The 19,007-nt window shown below is 27.7% G+C and overlaps 1 protein-coding gene across 3 annotated transcripts in view; it reads left to right on the top strand.

Annotated features, from left to right (window-relative positions):
- Nucleotides 1–19,007, top strand: part of LOC126737116 (speckle-type POZ protein-like B) — a 40,290-nt gene that overhangs the window by 16,410 nt on the left and 4,873 nt on the right. Inside the window, exons 1-3 of one of the 3 annotated variants that reach the window (XM_050441853.1) lie at nt 1,111–1,253; nt 14,642–14,747; nt 16,276–16,426. In XM_050441853.1, the coding sequence (XP_050297810.1) occupies nt 1,237–1,253; nt 14,642–14,747; nt 16,276–16,426 (274 nt within the window). In that variant the 5' untranslated portion in view covers nt 1,111–1,236. Of the gene's footprint in view, nt 1–1,110; nt 1,254–12,117; nt 12,405–14,641; nt 14,748–16,275; nt 16,427–19,007 lie in introns of those variants that run through there. The other 2 variants (XM_050441854.1, XM_050441855.1) reach the window with 2 other exon arrangements.

Genomic DNA, 19,007 nt, shown 5'->3' with positions numbered 1-19,007 from the left:
GTATCTCTTTAATGATAGAAGTTTTATAGAAATATTCACGTCATTTTCCTGGAGATAAGTAAAGAAGTAACTCCACTAATCTTTAAGTCTAAATTATTCAAATTAATTGAAAAATGTTAATAGGAATAAAGATTGATAAAATTATTTATAATGAATGTCTAATGTAAAAATAATGAATAAATAATAAACTTAAACTAATTATGATTTTATTATTACTCTGCAATTGTTGAGTTTGGTAATGAATATCGATATATTGATAATGATCATTTTTGGGATAAGGTAATTTTTTACATTCTTTTAAGTTTTTACCCCATTTTCTTCCTTAATCAATGAATTACCTTGAAAATCATGATTACCATTAATTATTTGATTATTCTTATTTTCTTTGTATATGGGATTTGAAATAGGTATCATATCTCGAAATACGTCTATTGTCGATTAAGTGTAATTTGTTTGATTTGAGATGTTCAAATTTCATTTTTTTTTGAATTATTTAAAGTGGACTTACTCGTCTTAAAATATGATTTTATTATGTAATTATGCTACGCTAAATATTTATTTCCAAAAATTAATTAAGTTGGTATTTTTTATAGCTTCTATGTCATTAAATTCACTTAAAAAATTAATTTTTTCTCATAAATTTGTTTAAATTTGCTACTATTGTTAATAAATAATTATCTTATTTTTCTATCACTCATCTTGATATATTATATTTTCCAAAACATATTAATACTTCAAAAACCAAACTCATTAACTATAAAATTCATTTACATAGATTTTTGCACTTTAAACCTGCTATAAATGGAAAAAAATAAATGAGCTTATCCAAACACTTTTTTTCATAATACTTAAGCAATTATGTAATACTTCCCATCTCAAATGAAGTAAAATAATTATAATAAACCGCATAAAAATCTAATTTTAGTTTATCAGTTGCGTCACTTGACAACGTACAATACCGTTAACCCTTTGTTATCGTACGTTTTATCCATCAATCGGCAAGGGTCAATAGATGCCAAATAAATAGAGTTTATATCGGTTTTGTAATCAAATTATCCCCGTTATCTCTAACCACGAGCAAATCTTTTTTTTGTAGATAATTAATTTAAGAGTCTGACATTGAATATACTGCTAGCAGTTGTGGTTATAAGGTTTGGAAGGAAAGATGTTTTAATGGTTCTGTGATCAAGAAGTGATTATTTGTGTTAAAGAAGTGATCAATTTAAAGCTACTGCCATGAAAATCCTAGAAAGGTAAATATTTTTTTTAGAAATTTACCTTGGCCTCTATTTTTAAAATAATAGTTTGCTAAAATGATCCGATCAAACTTTGTATTATATTTTATAAACGTGATAATTTAAACGTAATTTTATTAAACATATTATTTTGCATATTGATATGCAATAAGTGGAAAGTCCAATAAATGTATGCAAAATTATCCGAGAATTCTAAAAATACGTTTTCGCGAATGACTACTAATGTGAAATCCAAATTAGTTCGGCACATGTTTCCAACAAAGTTCTCTTGCTAAAATGATGATAATGTGATATTTCAACTTTCCTGGTTTATATTTAACGTTGGACCACAGGGTTGTAGCGTTGATTGAATATTTGGGAAGATACGCAACCTTATGGGCTAAAGCGTGACCGCAAATATGCGTGAAAAATAGATGGCGATTCTCTCCAGTATGCGCGAAAATAATTTCGTCCGTCGCTTCTCATTAGTAACCGGCCGATCATCCGAGTCGTGTGGGAGAGTTTTTGCACAGGTTCGTGTTTGCCGTATTGCAATTTGGTAGTTGTTAAAAATTTTTCTTGGATATCATAATCACAAATAGATAGATATATGTAAATGTGTTTAGTTTCTAAGACGATGGCTCCTTTAGGCAAAATTAATCAGTGTGCGTATATTAATTAAGACTTTGATTTATAACAACCTAATATGGGAATCTCAAAATCTTATTAGAAAATCTTTAAAAAAATCTAATTATAAACCTCACAGAAAATTATCTATTTTATCTACAAAAATCAATCCGAACTCTTAAAAATACTGTCTCTTCATGTCTATGAGAGCCATTTTCTCTTTTTCTTTTTTTTACTTTAAGAAAATTTTAAATCAATATATTATGTTTATGGTCTTTAGTGTTCATGATGAAATTCATTCATGATGAAATTCATTCATGAAAAAGATAAAAATAAAGCCTAAAAAGCCTTTAAAGTTATTGAGAAACTGGTTATAGTACGAATGGTAGCTTTCCTAATAAAAAAAATAACATATTAAATGAATGTCGAGTAATGTTTTCATTCCTGGAGAGATTATATTTGAGCTCGAAAAAGGTCACTTTGCTGCAGCGGTATTCTGCGACTTCTCTAAAGACTTTGACTGTGTCAACCATGGAAATTGCTCGATAAGCTTTCTAGATATGGGTTTAGGGGAGTTGCTCTAGAATGGTTAAAATTTTGTTTTGTTAGACAGAAAAAAGTTTGTTTGGCCAAATGGCAGTTTGTCTGAACTTTGTGTAGTAAGCAGGGTTCGTTTCTCGGTCCTATTTTATTTCTATTGTATATAAATGACCTGGCGTTTCTCCAGATAAGAGGATTCTTCACTATTTTTGCAGATGACACCACTATCTTATGGGCAGACAATAATAAAAGCACATTAACAAAAACAATTTCTAAAGATTTATTAATGATTAAACAGTGATTTGATGCTAATTTGTTGTCTTTAAACATAGATAAGACTAAATTGTTAAGTTTTTATGTTCAGAGCAGTTCATGATTCACAAGAAAGAATTGGAAGTGAATAATTTTAACAGATTTCTTCGAATTGTTATCGATCATAAACGTAAGTTTTATGGAGATATGTCAGGAGGCAAAAACTGGCTAGACGATGTTATGCTGTTAGAGTGGTTTTAAATGAACTGAGATTAATATCTGCAAAAACGGTCTATTTTTTTTTGTCGAAAGTTGGAACTTACTTTCATACAAAAATACCTACAGTATAGAATAACATTTTGGAGTTGCATTAGTAAACGGCTTTTTGACTCGATGTTTGTTTTTAAAAAACGAGCCATTAAATATATGTGTTATAAATCTCCACAGGACATGCAGACCCCTATTTAAAGATACTTTCCTTGTGTTGCTTGTTTATTGTTGAGTCTGCTTGCCTAATATATAAAAAATATAAATTGTATCTTCAAAATAATGGCTCCTTAAAACGTTATAATATCAGAAAAGAATACAATATTCCAATGCCCATCCCGAAAAGTGAACTAAGAATTCTCTTATTTACTTGAGCATAAAAATTTTTAATCATTTTCCAAATGTCATAAAAGTCTCTAGAAGTTCTCCTCGCTTTAAAAAGTTCTTAATGAAACTTCTTAAAAGCAAGTATTTTTATAGCATTAGAATTTTTTTAAGATAGTTAGGAACAGGCCAATCGTATATAATTAGTTTTTAGTAAAGATGTAAAGGTTAGAATTTGTGATGTTACTCTAAAAAATTTTTAAGTCGTCTTGCTTTGAAATTGAAAATACATTTTGTGTTTATACTAGTATGTTGAACCCACTATTGTGTATTGTTTTTAAATTATGTGTTAGTAATATGTCGATTAATGTGCCTATTTTATATCATAGAAGTACCATGTCAAGAAGTAGGTATCATGTATTTATGAATAAAGTATGTTTTGAATTTTTTGAAATTCGAAATTGTATTTAAAAGAGAGAGAGGTATATAATATTTAATAGGGATGATTCCAACTACTCACTAGAAATTACCTCGTTGAAAAAGTAATTCTTGTTGTAAAAGGGTTATTCAAAACTGCAAGTGGCCAACATGGAGTCGACAAGAAGAAAAAAAGTTGATTATGACTCTCTAAAGAAGGATTTAAGAGTTATTAAACGTCGTATTTAAAAGTTAAAGATGTTAATTTGTAAATGAGAGAAAGCGTTTACAACAATGTATAAATGATTTTATTTTATATTTTCAAATAACGCCAGAAAAAAATAAAAAAACCATTTTGCCAAATTTCACCTTTTTCCTGAATATTAGGAAGTATTTGGCATTTTTACAATTTTTAGATTGCATTTATTCAATCATTGCATTTATATTGCGCAACTTTCGCCTAATTAAACCATTTATTGCTCATCCTTATTTTGGACATCCTGTATAACCGCGATGAGACCCTTCATACTGTTAAACAAAATATTTGTTTTTTTTTCTTATTAACTTTTTCTAGTTTTAAGAATTAGTAATTAAGTGTTTCCCTGTATTGCAAATTAAAGTGTGGCCTATTTTCGATATTTTATAGTGTTGTTACACCCTTATTCAAAACATTTCAACCCTTATTCAAACATTCATACATTACTTAACCACCACATTTATCTATAACTATCTTTATAGTTATTTATGCGAGATCACAGCGCATTTAAATATCGGCAATAACAAAATAAATAAAAGCGCTGTTATCATCATCGCCCTTGTCTTAAAAAAATAACAAAACGGCCGGGCGGCCAAAGATTCCCGCGTCGTTAAACTGCAAATGGTCAATATAGCGCCGACAAAGAAAAACAAAGTTGATGATGGCTCTTTAAAGACAGAACGTCGTATTTTAAATTTTAAAGGTGTCATCGTATAGGCGAGAAAAAGTGGTCACAATAATTTATTCATTTAATAAATACTTTTGTCATATATTTTGAAATAACGCCAGAAAAAAATAAAATGATTTTGCCAAATTTCAGTTTTTTGCAAAATTTAGGAAGTATTTAGATTTTATTATAAAAGGACACTATATTGCTCAACTTTCCTCTAATTATTCCACCTCTATTGACGTCCTGTATAACCGTGATGCGGGGTCTTTAAACAAAATGTTTTTTTTTTGTTACTAGGTATCTTTTTATAGTTTTAAGTATAGTTGTAACAACTGGTAATTGAGAATTTTCCTGTGTCGCTTAAAACTTAAAATGTGGCCTATTTTCAATTTCTATTAACATCCTCACTCACAACCCCTTACTTTACAGATGTCACTACGCTGCACATTTTTCAGATATGGAATCACATGACAAAATGGGTTACTTTTTACAAAAAATTATTGATCAAGAAGTTATATTATGATCGGTATTAAGTCTTATGAATTATTTCAATTATTCTTTATAATATTTACGTGAAACCTACTTATATCTTAAAATTTGTTCCACATATTTTTTGTATATTAGTTTTTAGTTAATTAAGTGCAACGGGCTTTTTATTTAAAAACTTGACCCTCTTGAACACAAAATGAAGGAAACAATGTTTGTTGGAATTATAACTTGTATTAAACTTTGTTGGTAATTTTGTAAAAATAGCTTTTTATATATATTTTTGTATTAATTTTTGTCTCAAAAACATATTTTGGTAAGTAATTATTTGTTTATAAAATTAAACTTTTAAGAAATTTCAATATGCCTCCACCCTTAAGTATATCACTTATCACTTGACCACCACATAAATGACACCGTGTTGTATGTTCAAAAAAAAAAATAAAAACATAATTGGCAGCATCATCCCATATCTTAAAAAAATATCCAACACGGCCGCGTAAGCGGAGATTCCAGCGTCGTTGAAAACCTGACTCAAAGAAGCCAAAAGCCAAGTCCACACGCTAAAATAAATCGTTCCTAGATATGACGCTTCGCGGCAGCACCACACGGTGCACGAAACTGAACGGCAATCCGATAGTCGACCGGGTACACTTTTTAACACAGGATTGCGTATCTTCCCAAATATTCAATCAACGGTTGTAGTGGTACAAAAATATAAATAGTTATATGTATTCATTTAATTTAATATAAGGTATAATTGAAATCAAAAATTTTACTAAAAATAAATTAAACTTTTTATATACTTTAGATGCTGTTATAACTTACCTAGAAATAAATTACAAAACTTCACAGAGTAGGTCAGAGTAGCGCAGTTCTACATGGGGCAGATTTAATAATACCTTACAATAATTATTGAATTTTCTTTGTAATGTATTATAATGTTTGAATTTGAAGGTTTGTGTCCAGAACGTTTACTTGCTTCTTTAAAACCCATTAAGGATTTTGTTCCTATTTTTTGTTTCTTCTATAAATAACAAATCTTACATATAATGTTAATATTAGTAAGTATATAATTTTTTTATAAGATTTTTCTCAAAAAATTATAAACAATTTTTTTTTAAAGTAGCACATTTAACAGTAGTATTTTTTTATTTAGTAGTAACTTTTTGATTTAATGACATATTTTATGCTCATTTTTCATATCTTTTAATATATATTTTTTTTAAATATTTTATTTTTTTATATTTCATTTCTGTGAGGTACTTGAAATTACTCTTATCTTTACTCTATAATTATTAAATTTTTACTCTAGAATTCTGAAATTACTCTTATCTTACTCTAGTCTTTATTTCTCATAATTTAATACAAATCCTTATTTATAGTTACATACCTTTGCAGTAATTTGCTGTTTTATTCCAGGCATCTGAAGTCTTAAATTTCTTAAGTTATCTTTACATCAATTCTAGGGATCATGAGTAGGCACTTTAAGAGAAAATTGAAAATTCTAATTTTATAAAAAGTTCTGATAACAAAGTAAAGGCAATAAGGCAAGTAATAAACCAGTATAAAAACATAAGGAAGAAGCAAAAATCTTTGATAGATGTCACAGCAGATGAATTTAATAAGTTTTTCTCCAACATTGCAGAAAATATTTTACAAAATATACCAAATAGTCGCTGTGCATTACATGCAGCTTCAGAATATTCCAGTTAATGGCTTTTCCTTTAGAAATGTTGGTTTTATAGAGATGAGAGATGCTAAATAATTTAAAGTCTAAGAATAGTTCCCTTTAACCCATTTAATAAACTCTTGTATAAGTGAGGGAGTGTACCCAAGCTTTTTAAAATTATAAGAAGGACGATGATACTGAAGACCCTAATAATTATCAACCCATTTCCTTAGTGCCTGCTATATCCAAAGTGTTTCAACAAATCAAAAGTACACATATTTTGAAAAAACAAGCTTTCCACTGATAAACAATTTGAGTTCGGACATCAAAGATTCACTGTAACAGCGGTATGTCATGAAGAATGTGGTCGGAGGTTTTGAGGAGAGTCAACATGTGGGAGCAATCATCTGCGACCTCTCCAAGGGCTTCGACTGCATATCCCATCACATATTGAAGAAGAAACTTAAAGAATATGGGTTTCAAGATATAAATCAGAAGTTACTTTGCAATTATTTATCAGGTAGAACAACTTTTTCTTGTAACGACATATCTAGTGACTTAAACATAAAAATTGGGTTAACCAGGGATCAATTTTAGAGCCTCTTCTTTTTCTAATTTATATTAATGACATGGAAGTATCTGTCGACAATCATCTTGTGTTTTTTGCTGATGACACAACTTCTCTTTTAAGAAACTAAAATCTGGGATATAAATAGTTTCCTGGTCTCAATACAAAATTGGTTGAATACAAATATGTTGTCATTAAATAACGATATAATAAAACCGAAAAAAATCTATATAGTCTAAGCACAATTGAAATACAAAGCCTTACGAATGAACTTTCCAATACAAAATCTATGAAACTTTTGGGGTACATACAGACAACATTTTAATTAACTTTTTTATTTAACTTTCTTTATTAGAAATATGAAACGACTTGTTGACAAGTCTGTACTATTGACACTTTATATCATGCACTTTTTTAATCTGCGTGTGATTATAAAATTTTGGCTTACGGTACGACCCTCCACCTAAAAGAATTTTTCTACTGCAAAAGAGGGTGATTGGTGTGATCCAATGTCTGGACTCATGTGAGGAGATCTTTTGTTGAATTCAAAATTTCAACTGCTCCCTCATAATACATATTGAGGTGTCTGGTTTTTACTTAACGAAATTTTAATCAATATGAATTGCAAAGTCACGGCCCTGATCACAATAGTAGACTAAATGAAGACATAGTGTTAATGATGTAAGGTTTAATAAATCATTTATGAATACCGATTATTTTGGACCTAATTTTTTTGTTAAATTGCCTAGACATATAAGGAGAATGAATGAGAAATAAATTAACAACTGTGCGAAAAAATATTCGGTGACTAAGGCATTCTACAGCTTAAATGAATTTCTAGATCTTAACCAGTGAAACACTCGATTTTACGTAACTATAATATTGTTGCTGTAATCCTGATTGTATATTTACAATAAATTAATTCTGCACCACCTGATGTATTTTGTCAGTATCAGTAGTTTTTATATTTTTAAGTATTCGATATATTTTTTTCTTATTTTTTAATATAGGTTATACAAAGAAAATACAAAGTTTTATTTTGTTTGCAACTTAAATAATTTGTCCCATTTTAGTTTCTTACAACAAAGCTTTTAAAGTAATTTCGTATATATGTAGTCCAGATATTTCTAGGCTTTGTAGTATTTGTTCGCTTTAAATAATTCATATTCTTTTTCTCTGGTAAATATAATCCTTTACACTTTTTTATATGCGTTTCCGGTATTTAAAGCAGTGTCTTTAAGAGTGTTTAAACTTGTTGAGTTTCGAGGCATTTGACATTTTATTCCAAGCATTTTAATTTCGTATATTTTTACAGTATTTCATATAATTTTTTATATATTCAATGCGTTTAAAGCTACTCGTTTAAGAAAGCTTATGCCAAAGTCGCTTTTATTGGCTAAGGCATATTATAACCTGGATGACTTTTTTAATGATAGGTTTTAACCTTGGACATGTTGCAAAGTTTTCTTTTTTTCCTTTTTTCTTCTCTAGTTTTGTCAACAAGTTTACCTTTATTTAGTAATTGATTGTTTTATTTAGTTATCTTTAATTTAAGTATGTTCAAAAAGTTTTGTCTTCTTGTGTTTAATTTTGTTCATTGTTTTGTCAATTTTTGAAATTGTATTTGTGTTTTGTTTTTTTAGCTTGTAGGATGCTTGTACACAAGATTATTCTTACGTAATATAGCACATTTTCTTTCTTTCTTTCTTTCATTTTTCTCCGAGATTCAAATTAGGTTTATATTATTCCGAATATTAAGCGACAATTTTAAGAGCTTAATAAATCATGAAATAATAATATTAGTAATAATAAAATATTGTTTTTTTAAAAATTATTTTACAAAGCAGTTATAAATGTGATTATTGGAAATACAATAAACTGTGCAAGTTTGTGTGTGTCTTTTTCTTAAAAATATGAATTTATCTAGTTCGGACAAAATACGTACAAGCTTACATTAATATAATCTAGTTACATAACTATATTATATATACATACAGTAATTCAACTCAAAGTAGAAAAACGAAAAGAGAATTAAAATACATGTTTAATTTGAGAAAGCAATTGCTCAATGAAATTGCTAATGCTTAATTTTAAATAAGGGTTTTCTTCTAAATTCAAGAGGCATAATATTGTCAATTTTTGGAGCTATATAAACCAGAGATCATTTAGTACATAAAAGTTTATTCTAGGCAAAAGAAAGGTATTAATACTTTGCTAAGTTGTTGCTGTTACTTCAGGTCTGTGTTGGCAAATTTTATTACTGTATAGGAGTCTTATCACTCAATTGAATTTGAAAAACTCCTGCTTCTGTAAGTAGGTTAGTTGATGGATATTTTTTATCTTTAAAAAGACCAGTCCTTAGCAATACACTGATCTCTAGTGCTACACTGGCAATGATGTAAATCGTTAATATACCTGATTTTCCAAAGCTCACCTAGGATTAAAAAAAAACATAAATATGGTTCTGCTGATGCAACTGGCTAATTATTAAAAAATGACTGCTATTATTTTTTGGACTTTAAGAAGCTAAATAGTCAATTTTTAGATACTATTAGTGTTTGAAGGTTTAATGACATTGTATCTATTTACATCTCAAAATATAAAAAAGATAAGAGAGGAAAAGATAAGATAACATTAAGAGAATACCCGAATGGGCAATGCACATTAACTTATTGTCTAAGTGAGCTTTCCGATTTACGTTAATTAATAAACTATAATATTTGGCCGTTGGGTATTATTCGATAGAATTTGTTTTATATATTATATATATGTTCAAATTTGCAATATTTTTTATTTATTTCTTAAAAGTGTTGGTGGTTTACAATGTATTTCAAATAGTTAGAGAGTAATAAAATGTAATTTTCCAAGACTGTTGCGGTCATCTATGGGCTTAAGTAAACTTAATACCTAGTTAATGAGTAAAGCGAAAACAAAAGGTGGGGTTTAATCCCTATAAGAAGGGTAGAGCTAGGTGCGATTTTTATCTGTAATACAGATTAACATAATATTTAATATACTAATTAGGCAGGTAATGGATACTTCATTGTGCTTCCGCCAGGTAATCTGGCAGATGTAAATATATAAATAAAAAGGGCTGGTTATAAAAAAACAGACTATAAATATTACTTCGATAGTGTTAAACATTGTAGTATTAGCTGTTAGGTCGTAGTGTTGTATATAACATACAGATATATATAACATAGTGTATAAAAATACTGAAAATTTGATGGAAATGTGTAACTTAAATCCAGTGTTCCATCGGGAGATACTATTTAGTTATGAAACCACGTTTTGCTTAAATAGTACGTTAAATAAGCAAAATTTTAGGTATTGGGCACGAATAATCCCAATCATTTTATGAGAGAAAATCATACACAGCATCCAAAAAAATTTAATATTTGGGCAGGTATCTTAAATTATATAATTATTGAACCTTTTTTTTTTCGATCAAATTCTTATTTCTCTTCTTCGATATTTAGAATTTTTTCAAAATAACTTAATTCCAACTCTTACAATTTCTTTTCCAAATCCAAATCAGCTTAATATACCAAATAGATCTATTTGATTTAAACAGGATAGTGCCCCACCCCATTTTGCTCGTCAGGTACGCGAATATTTGAATGCGGTATTTCCCGGATAGTCGATTGGTAGGAGGGGTCCTACAGAATGGCCTGCAAGATCTCCAGATCTTACACCCCTGGATTTTTTTCTTTGGGGGTATTTAAAATTAAAAGTTTATAAAGAGAAACCGCGCAATTTAAATGCTCTAAAATTCTTTAGATCTAAGAGTCTATTTTTACTATTTTTAGTACAGTAAGTTTTAGAGGCGTTTAAATTCATAAAAACAGCAATTTTCAAAACCTCGTATCTCAGAAACAGTTGAATAAATATATGGCATGTCATACATCAAAATGTTTATAACTTTATATAGAATCCAAAAATGTCACCACATACAGGGTGTTCCATTTTAAATAAGAAAGTTGGTTTTGACCACGGCTACATGAGGGTTTTTTCGAAAACGCCCGCATTTATTTTTTATGAAATTTGTTCCACATTATTGCCGTTTACTCTATCGAAAAGAAATTCTATTAATAGATCTACTTCTCATACTTCTGCATTGTAGGTCAATGAAAAAGTTATTGTTTCAAACGTGCATGAAGTTGTACAGGAATGTTTTTGAATGACTGGAATAGGGAACCAGTCCATTTACAGTAATAATAATTATTGAGCTTATTTTTATTAATAAAAATCAACAAAAAAACTGAAAAATCAATACAATCATATAAAGCAATAATTTTTAAGTATGTCCACATGAAACATGGGAAAACCATTATATTTAATTAATTTTGAAATATTGCAAGATAATTATAGAATATCTTATTTGCATATTCAAATCTGCTAGGAATATCTCATATCTCATTATATTCCAGCAATATCTTTTAAAATAGATCCTAGGCATATCTAACTATCTATATAGGTAAATTTGAAAAAATGCAGTTTAGAATTACTGTCATAAAAGTTGAGAGCCATCGCTGAGATTGAAGAGCCCCCCACTCCAACATTCAAATGGAACCTTCCCTTTTGTCATACCTTAAATTAAGGGTCTCTTTGAGTAGTATTAAAAAATTAACGATTCTAGTATATTAAATGCTTTGCGTTGTATTTTCCCGTGAGAAATGTTTCCAACTCCGATCCGCCTCTGCAGCATCCTTCCAAGAATCTGCCATATAAAAAATAATGAGTTCGAACCTCGAATTTCAATACGAGCCACCTAAATATAAAAAAAGTAAAAGTGAAAATCCGCTCTGTAGTTTCTCAGTCAGATCGCGCAGCTTGGCGCGATATTATCCTTCTTTATACGTTCAACGTTTAATCAGCGTTTGGCTGCGTGATCGCGATAATTTACATTTTAGCTAATTTGAAATTTTTATTAAGTCTATCACAAGTAAAAATAATTTTTAATTATTCGTTTTTATTTGTTTAATTATTGTGTCCGCATTTTCGCGAACGTTCGCGCAAACATCACCCGTTTAAGTAATAATAATAATTGCGTTAAGGATTGTCGTCGCCCAGTAGAGAGGAATGAAAATGTAAGTAGTTTTTTAATGCATAATTTAAATAAGGCTGACGCCTCTTTGTTTTTATGGGACAAAGGACCATGATGGAGCCATCTTTGTTGCTTTGTTAAAGCGATGACGTGGATGAGAGCTTATGATAACCATTTATCACTGTTTTTTCTTTAATGATTTTTTCTTTATTGACTTAATGTAAATCAATTTGTGAATATTTCGTTTTATTTTCAAATTATTGGTGTTAAGAATATATCTATGTAGGCGGGTTAATTGAATACAGTTCAATGATCTTTTTTGTCTGAATATTATTTAAATTTTAAGTAATTTTCTGGGAACTGCTAGAGACAGAAGCCAGACATTCGTTTTTAATAAAATAATATTTAAAAGTGGGTGTATTGGTATAAGTATTTAATTAAAATCATGTTTCTTACTTTGTTTAAGTATATCTTATTAATTTTTAGAACAAGACAATAAATGTAAGAGCCTCGAACCTACGAAAATGGAAGACGATTTTTTTTATATATTTAATGTATTATGACCGAAAAAGTATTAACTATTACATTACAAAACCTTCCATTCAAATCCATAAATAAATTAATTTGTACCTACGTCTATTTATTATAATTTACCTTGCATTAATTTGTTGTTTATATTTTTTGTTTTTCTAAATGGCTTTTGCTTTCAATATATTTATGTTGTAAATTGATGTTTTTATTTCTTGTGTTCAGAAATTTTCTGGGACAGTATCTACCAATAAAAATGATTAATATAAGAAAATTATTTATTTAATTTGGTTTTACGATTTTTTATTATAACCCACTTTTATTATCAAAAAATATTTTTCTTGTAAAGTGGAAAAATCTTATTGCAACAAGATATTCATAGATATTGTATATTCATTTAAAATTTTAATTTTTTTTCGTATTGGTTTCAGTTTTCATTTTTTTTTGTCTAATTATTTCTGTGCCATATTTTTATCCAGTATAAATTAATAATAAGTAAATAATAATAATTAATATTTTATACATTTTCATTCAATTACAAAATTTGTAAATGCTAATAAAATCTTATCTTATTAAAAGATTTAATAAATTAATTTAGTATTTGAACAGTAAAAAAGTACATGCATTAAAAATTAGTGATAAATACATTTAATGTTTTATTTCCTCAATTTAATTATAATTTTAAAGTTTAAGCTCGTTAGAAAAGATGTGAAATTGTTATAAAAAGCTTAAATTGAAAAAAAATGAAAATCCAAATAAATAAAATAATATATGCTTACCTTCTTTTATTTAGGATATTTTACAGGTTAATGTATATTTTTTCATTTCTGAAATTGAATTTTGTCCTTATTTTAATTTAATATGTCTTGTATTTTTTTATTAAATAGTATATATACAATAAAAAATCAAAACGAGGAAATCAAATATCATTAGAATAAAAATGAAGTTGAAAATATCAAGTTACGTATTAATAACTCATACGTGCTATTTGGTGGGTACTAAAATATCCTATTTTCAATTTACTTTAGCTTAAAGTAATTAAACTGGTACCTAATAGATTTTTGTACCCAAATCTAAAAATAAAACTTCCGCTATTACTTAACAAATTATTATATTAATAGACAATTAAATTGCTTCCATATATAACTGTATATTACCATGACTTCCTTTCCTAGAACCCTTCACAAATAATTTTAAGAATTCTATTTTTAGTATCCTTATCCAATTTATCGTCATCAAATTTGAATACACCACACAGAATGTATTAGGAATATGTCATGCATTGATACCTCAATATATTCGAAAGTTTATAGTGATATTTTGGAGAAAGTTTTTGTTTGTTTATATGGCTCCCTTGATTCAAGGTATTATTTATCCATATATAAAAAAATTAATTATTTGCTTATAAATTGCATTAACTGTATGGCCATCGCTAGGTAAACTAGAATTTACAATAATTTTACAATGACACTTCCGCAATATTGGTCTTTGACAATATGTTAAATTTAGCCTTATATACAGCAAAAATCTTGACCTTAACTAGTTAAAGGTCACTTTTATGACCTTTATTAGGTCAATTACATCCAATCTAACATTTATAGTCTTTTTTTAAATCTGCTGACTGATTATATTCATCCATCAAGTTAAACCTCTTCATAAATTACATGCATTAAGTGAGTTTTTGATTTTTATCATTGATAAGATTATAATTTTCCTGAGGATCATAGTTTAAAATGCATAATTTTATTTCAGATTAAACAACATCATGCCGACCAAGCCTAAGGGAAAACCCAAAGCCAATTCTAAAGAGGCTTTAGATGTCGAAGTTGGATCTATCCATGAAGAACTTGAAGTACCTGTAAGTTACTTTTTAATTTTATAAAATTATTGTAAGAATTACGTTAAAAGTTGATTGTTCCATTAAAAAGTGATAGAACATAAGTCAGCATTTTAATCAGTTGAAGGTTGTTATCACATAGTATAGAGGAATATTCAAATAAAATTTACGAAAAAAATTTGTGATTAGAATCTAAAAAAAATAATAATAAAAAATTGATATCTTATAATTATAAACTAAAAATTATATTTTATTGAATTGGGTTGGATAAAATGTTGAAATTTTATATATTAATGTTGTAATAAAATTTTAAAAATAAATGGACAATAAATTAAATAATTTTATTTTTTTGTAGATATTTTATTGGATAGACATAGACATAGAGTTATATTACTCATAGGTTTAATATTTATATAAGTTTTGTTATATGTTATATGTAATTTTTATATTTTAATATATAAAATTAGTGTTTTCTTTTAACATATCAAATTTGCCTCAATACAAGGAAATATTTGTAGAAATTGTCTTTGTTTATATTTTAATACTTTTTCTTATTTATTTTTGTTCTTGTAATTTTCAATATTTATATGTTTTTACTCAAATTACATTTTTATAAATAAAGTAAAATCATATTATGAGGAAAAAATTATTTTGATATTTTACTGGGTTAGATTAAATTAAACTTATAATAAAAAAATTAAATATAATTTTAAAAGAAATTTGAGATAATAGTGAAAAAATGCAAAATTTACATTATAGAAAAAAATATTTAATTGTGATTAACAGAAAAAAATTAAAAATCTATGAATAAAACAAAAGAAATTTAATTTACTATAGTAACAAAGGATCCCTTAAGAAATTTATTAAAAATGCTAAAATAGATAATTTACACAAGCAATATAATGTTGGCATCATTTTTTGGCAAAACAAATTTTAAATTATTGACAAATGTTATAAAGTTTATAGTTGCAATAATTAAATACACTTTTTATAAATAAAGTTAACACGTTATCAATTAAAGCATCTATATCTTTAGGGCAAATATAAAAGATATTTAAAAAAAAATTAAAAAATATACTCAACATGATTGAAAAATGATAAAATATCACAAACGTTGCCGAATTTTTTTTTTCAGTTAAAAAATCGATCCTAACAAAAATTCCTATACTAGATAATAATTTTGTTATAATTTTGCTCTTTTTCCTCTCTCTTCTCTTTAAATTGTAATAACAAGTAAATCCTATAGGGTGTTTCAAAATAAAAGATGCTAATTCCTAAAAGGATAAATCTTTATTATCTTTAAGGATTCTGCTTCAATGTATTTTTACTTTTTTTTTGTTCAAGTAATATATTTTCAATTTTTAATATATTTTACAATAAATTTAAAACTTTAGTTCCAGTAAGTTGGAAAATGTTTACTTACATACTGTATTTACTGTACGAAAAATCTATTTTGTTTGAAGAACTTTCGCCCTAAAACGCTGAATGTCATGCCAATTTTTAACGTTTTTTTTTTTATTTTTTTAGCTTTGTATTTTCCTTCTTGTAGGTGGCCTCGGAGCTGGTGTTCCGGAAAATATGGAAAATCAAACGGTTCCTTCATACCATCAAAAAGAGGGATCTGTTGGATAGTCCTGAATTTCGGTGCTCTGTAAACGGGGTCACCACTTTTTGGAATATAGCTGTCAGATTTTGGAAAGGTAACGCATTCTTTATAACACATTTAACACCAAGGAGAGAAATGACAAATAAAAGACTAAGTTTTTAGTAGTAGCTGTTAATATTTATTAACTGGCTTGTAAAAAAAACAAACTCCTGGGTGCAAATCATTAAATATCGCTAACTTGCAGAATCTAAAGTTGTATGTCCAAAGAAAAACTGGTGCGTAAGCAAATCACGGTATAATACGCTCACTATTTTTGATAATATTGTATAAAACTGAAAACAACCAGTATGAAAAAGAAACATTACACTTAGTACAGAGGTATACTGTATGACTACGACATATTCTACATCAATTTTGACTATGAGGATCGATATCCGATTGGTACCGACCAACATTTCCTACAGGTCTACTAATATCAGTTTTTAGAAAATGTAAATGTATGTGATTCTAAATCTAGGGACTTGAAAGATTTATTAAATTATAAATTTTCCGCGCATTTACCACCAAACTGTCCAATGCATTTGGAAAATATTGCCCACCACTAAATATTTCCCAAAATTTGGCAGAATTTGTAATTTCAACGCACTATGAAAATTTTTAATTTATCATCATAAGCTACATCAACTGCATGATGATTAGCTTTTTCAATAGTTCTATCTATTGCCCAATAATGGACAACTTGTTCCATTGTTACAAAAAAGATTTGGTGACTTTGTGGCATTTCCACTACAGGTATTATGTCAATTCCTTTATCTTCATCAGTTGACCAATAGTGCTAAACTCTAGTTAAAGAATGGTATCCCGAATGAAATTTAAAAGTTAAAATTTGGTTAATTAAAATTCGTGGGGATTGTTGTCATAACATACTTTAAACTAAAGTTAATTAAAAGTTAGTACGAGTACATCATGATCGAAAAATAAGAAAAGAATATCTCAACAGTAAACTTTCTAAGAATTCTTTTTTTAAATTCTCCCTAAACTGAATTTCGGTAGATACATGGAGTACAGATTCATGAATACAGATTATCTGACCTTTTTTCCACTTTGATGAATCAACAACTTCTTTCATGTTTGTAGGAACCAGCAGCTTCGTATCTATTACCTTCTCATTTTTTTGTGCAATGTGAACCTCAAAAGTTCCAACTATGTCCTTTGGATAGTTGATAAAATTTATTAAGTTAAATTAATTAAGTTTGGAAGTTTGTCAAAGTTGACAAACTTCATGTGGGATATAGATCGCATCAATCTATTCTAAAAATAACAATTATTTTTTTTTTTAAATAATGTAGGACTATAAAAAACATGCGATTTTCAAATATATAAAATTAGATAAAGGACATAGATAAAAGACTTACTTTTCATTCTTTTAACGGTACTTCTAACTCTCTCTGTATCTCTGTATTAAAAGCAGTTGTCACAAATGTAAATTGAGTTAATGTAAAAGTCAAAACAACAAAACACTTCTAACTAATAACGATTACCGATAAAATGTATGTTAAAATTTATCTAAATAAACTTTTCTAGGCAGGCAATATTCCTATTTTAAAGTAACTATCAATAACTCCGGTAGTGCGTTGATGAACCACTATTTATTTTCAAAAAAAAATAATGAAAAAACATTTCTAAGAAAAAAAACTGGATACGCTAATCACTAGAGATTGTGTTAAAGTCATTACTGAAACAATTTTTGCAGAATTTCAGATTATTATTTTGAGAATGCAGGTACAGGGTAAACAAAAACAAAATGCATTTTTCCCAATATTTGAACAGCTATAACTCTGTAATTAAACAAGGCAAAACTATTTTTCATTTTTATTAATTTCACATGGAAATTTATGCATATATAATGAAACTACTTGAAACAAATGAATCTAAAAAGTTTTATGTCTTCTTAAAGTTGAGGGTTCTGGTACAAGATAGGTTAATATATTCAACTCTTAGTAGTTATTAGCAACCGAAACCCAAATTAATATAAATCGGGTTTATAAACTGCGATATAACGTAATCGCTAAAGTGCAAAACTATAGCGAAATCTGCATAGAAACAGCATGAAAAATTACACATACACATTGTGACGATTACATAAAATTTGTAATGAGAAAGAACGGAAGGTCAAACAAGTGACTGCTAAATATCGTTGAATGCGAAATTATTATTGGAAATGCAAGATGTAAATTATTAATATAATGCTTATTTAAGTTATACGATGTAGAGTGCAACATATAATTTAATAAAAGTGTCTACGTTTTAATCCTATTTCTTTTATCATTGAAAACTTTATAAAAAATCTTTCAAAATTTTCTTGATGATTTTTCTTCAATTTAACGGTAACTTTAACAAATTTTAATAACGCTTACCAACCGAAACGTCGTGTTACATTAAATAAATAAGACAATGCAAGTCCGACAAGATGTTTTCACTGTACCATTGTCTACCACCTTCAAAAACAAGAAAAGATATGTGAAAAAATATTTAAAGAAACATTAGATCGCGACAAGGATGGTTATTTTATAGTTAGATTACCTATTCGAGAAAATCACGAACTTTTGGGTGATTCTTTAGATTCCGCTATTAAGCGCTTAAAATCTATGGAGCGCAAGTTTAAAACGAATCCT

This window comes from Anthonomus grandis, chromosome 6, assembly GCF_022605725.1.
Source record: "Anthonomus grandis grandis chromosome 6, icAntGran1.3, whole genome shotgun sequence".
Taxonomy (NCBI): domain Eukaryota; kingdom Metazoa; phylum Arthropoda; class Insecta; order Coleoptera; family Curculionidae; genus Anthonomus; species Anthonomus grandis.
Note: the sequence above shows the minus strand (reverse complement) of the source record. Positions and strands in the feature narration are given on the sequence as shown.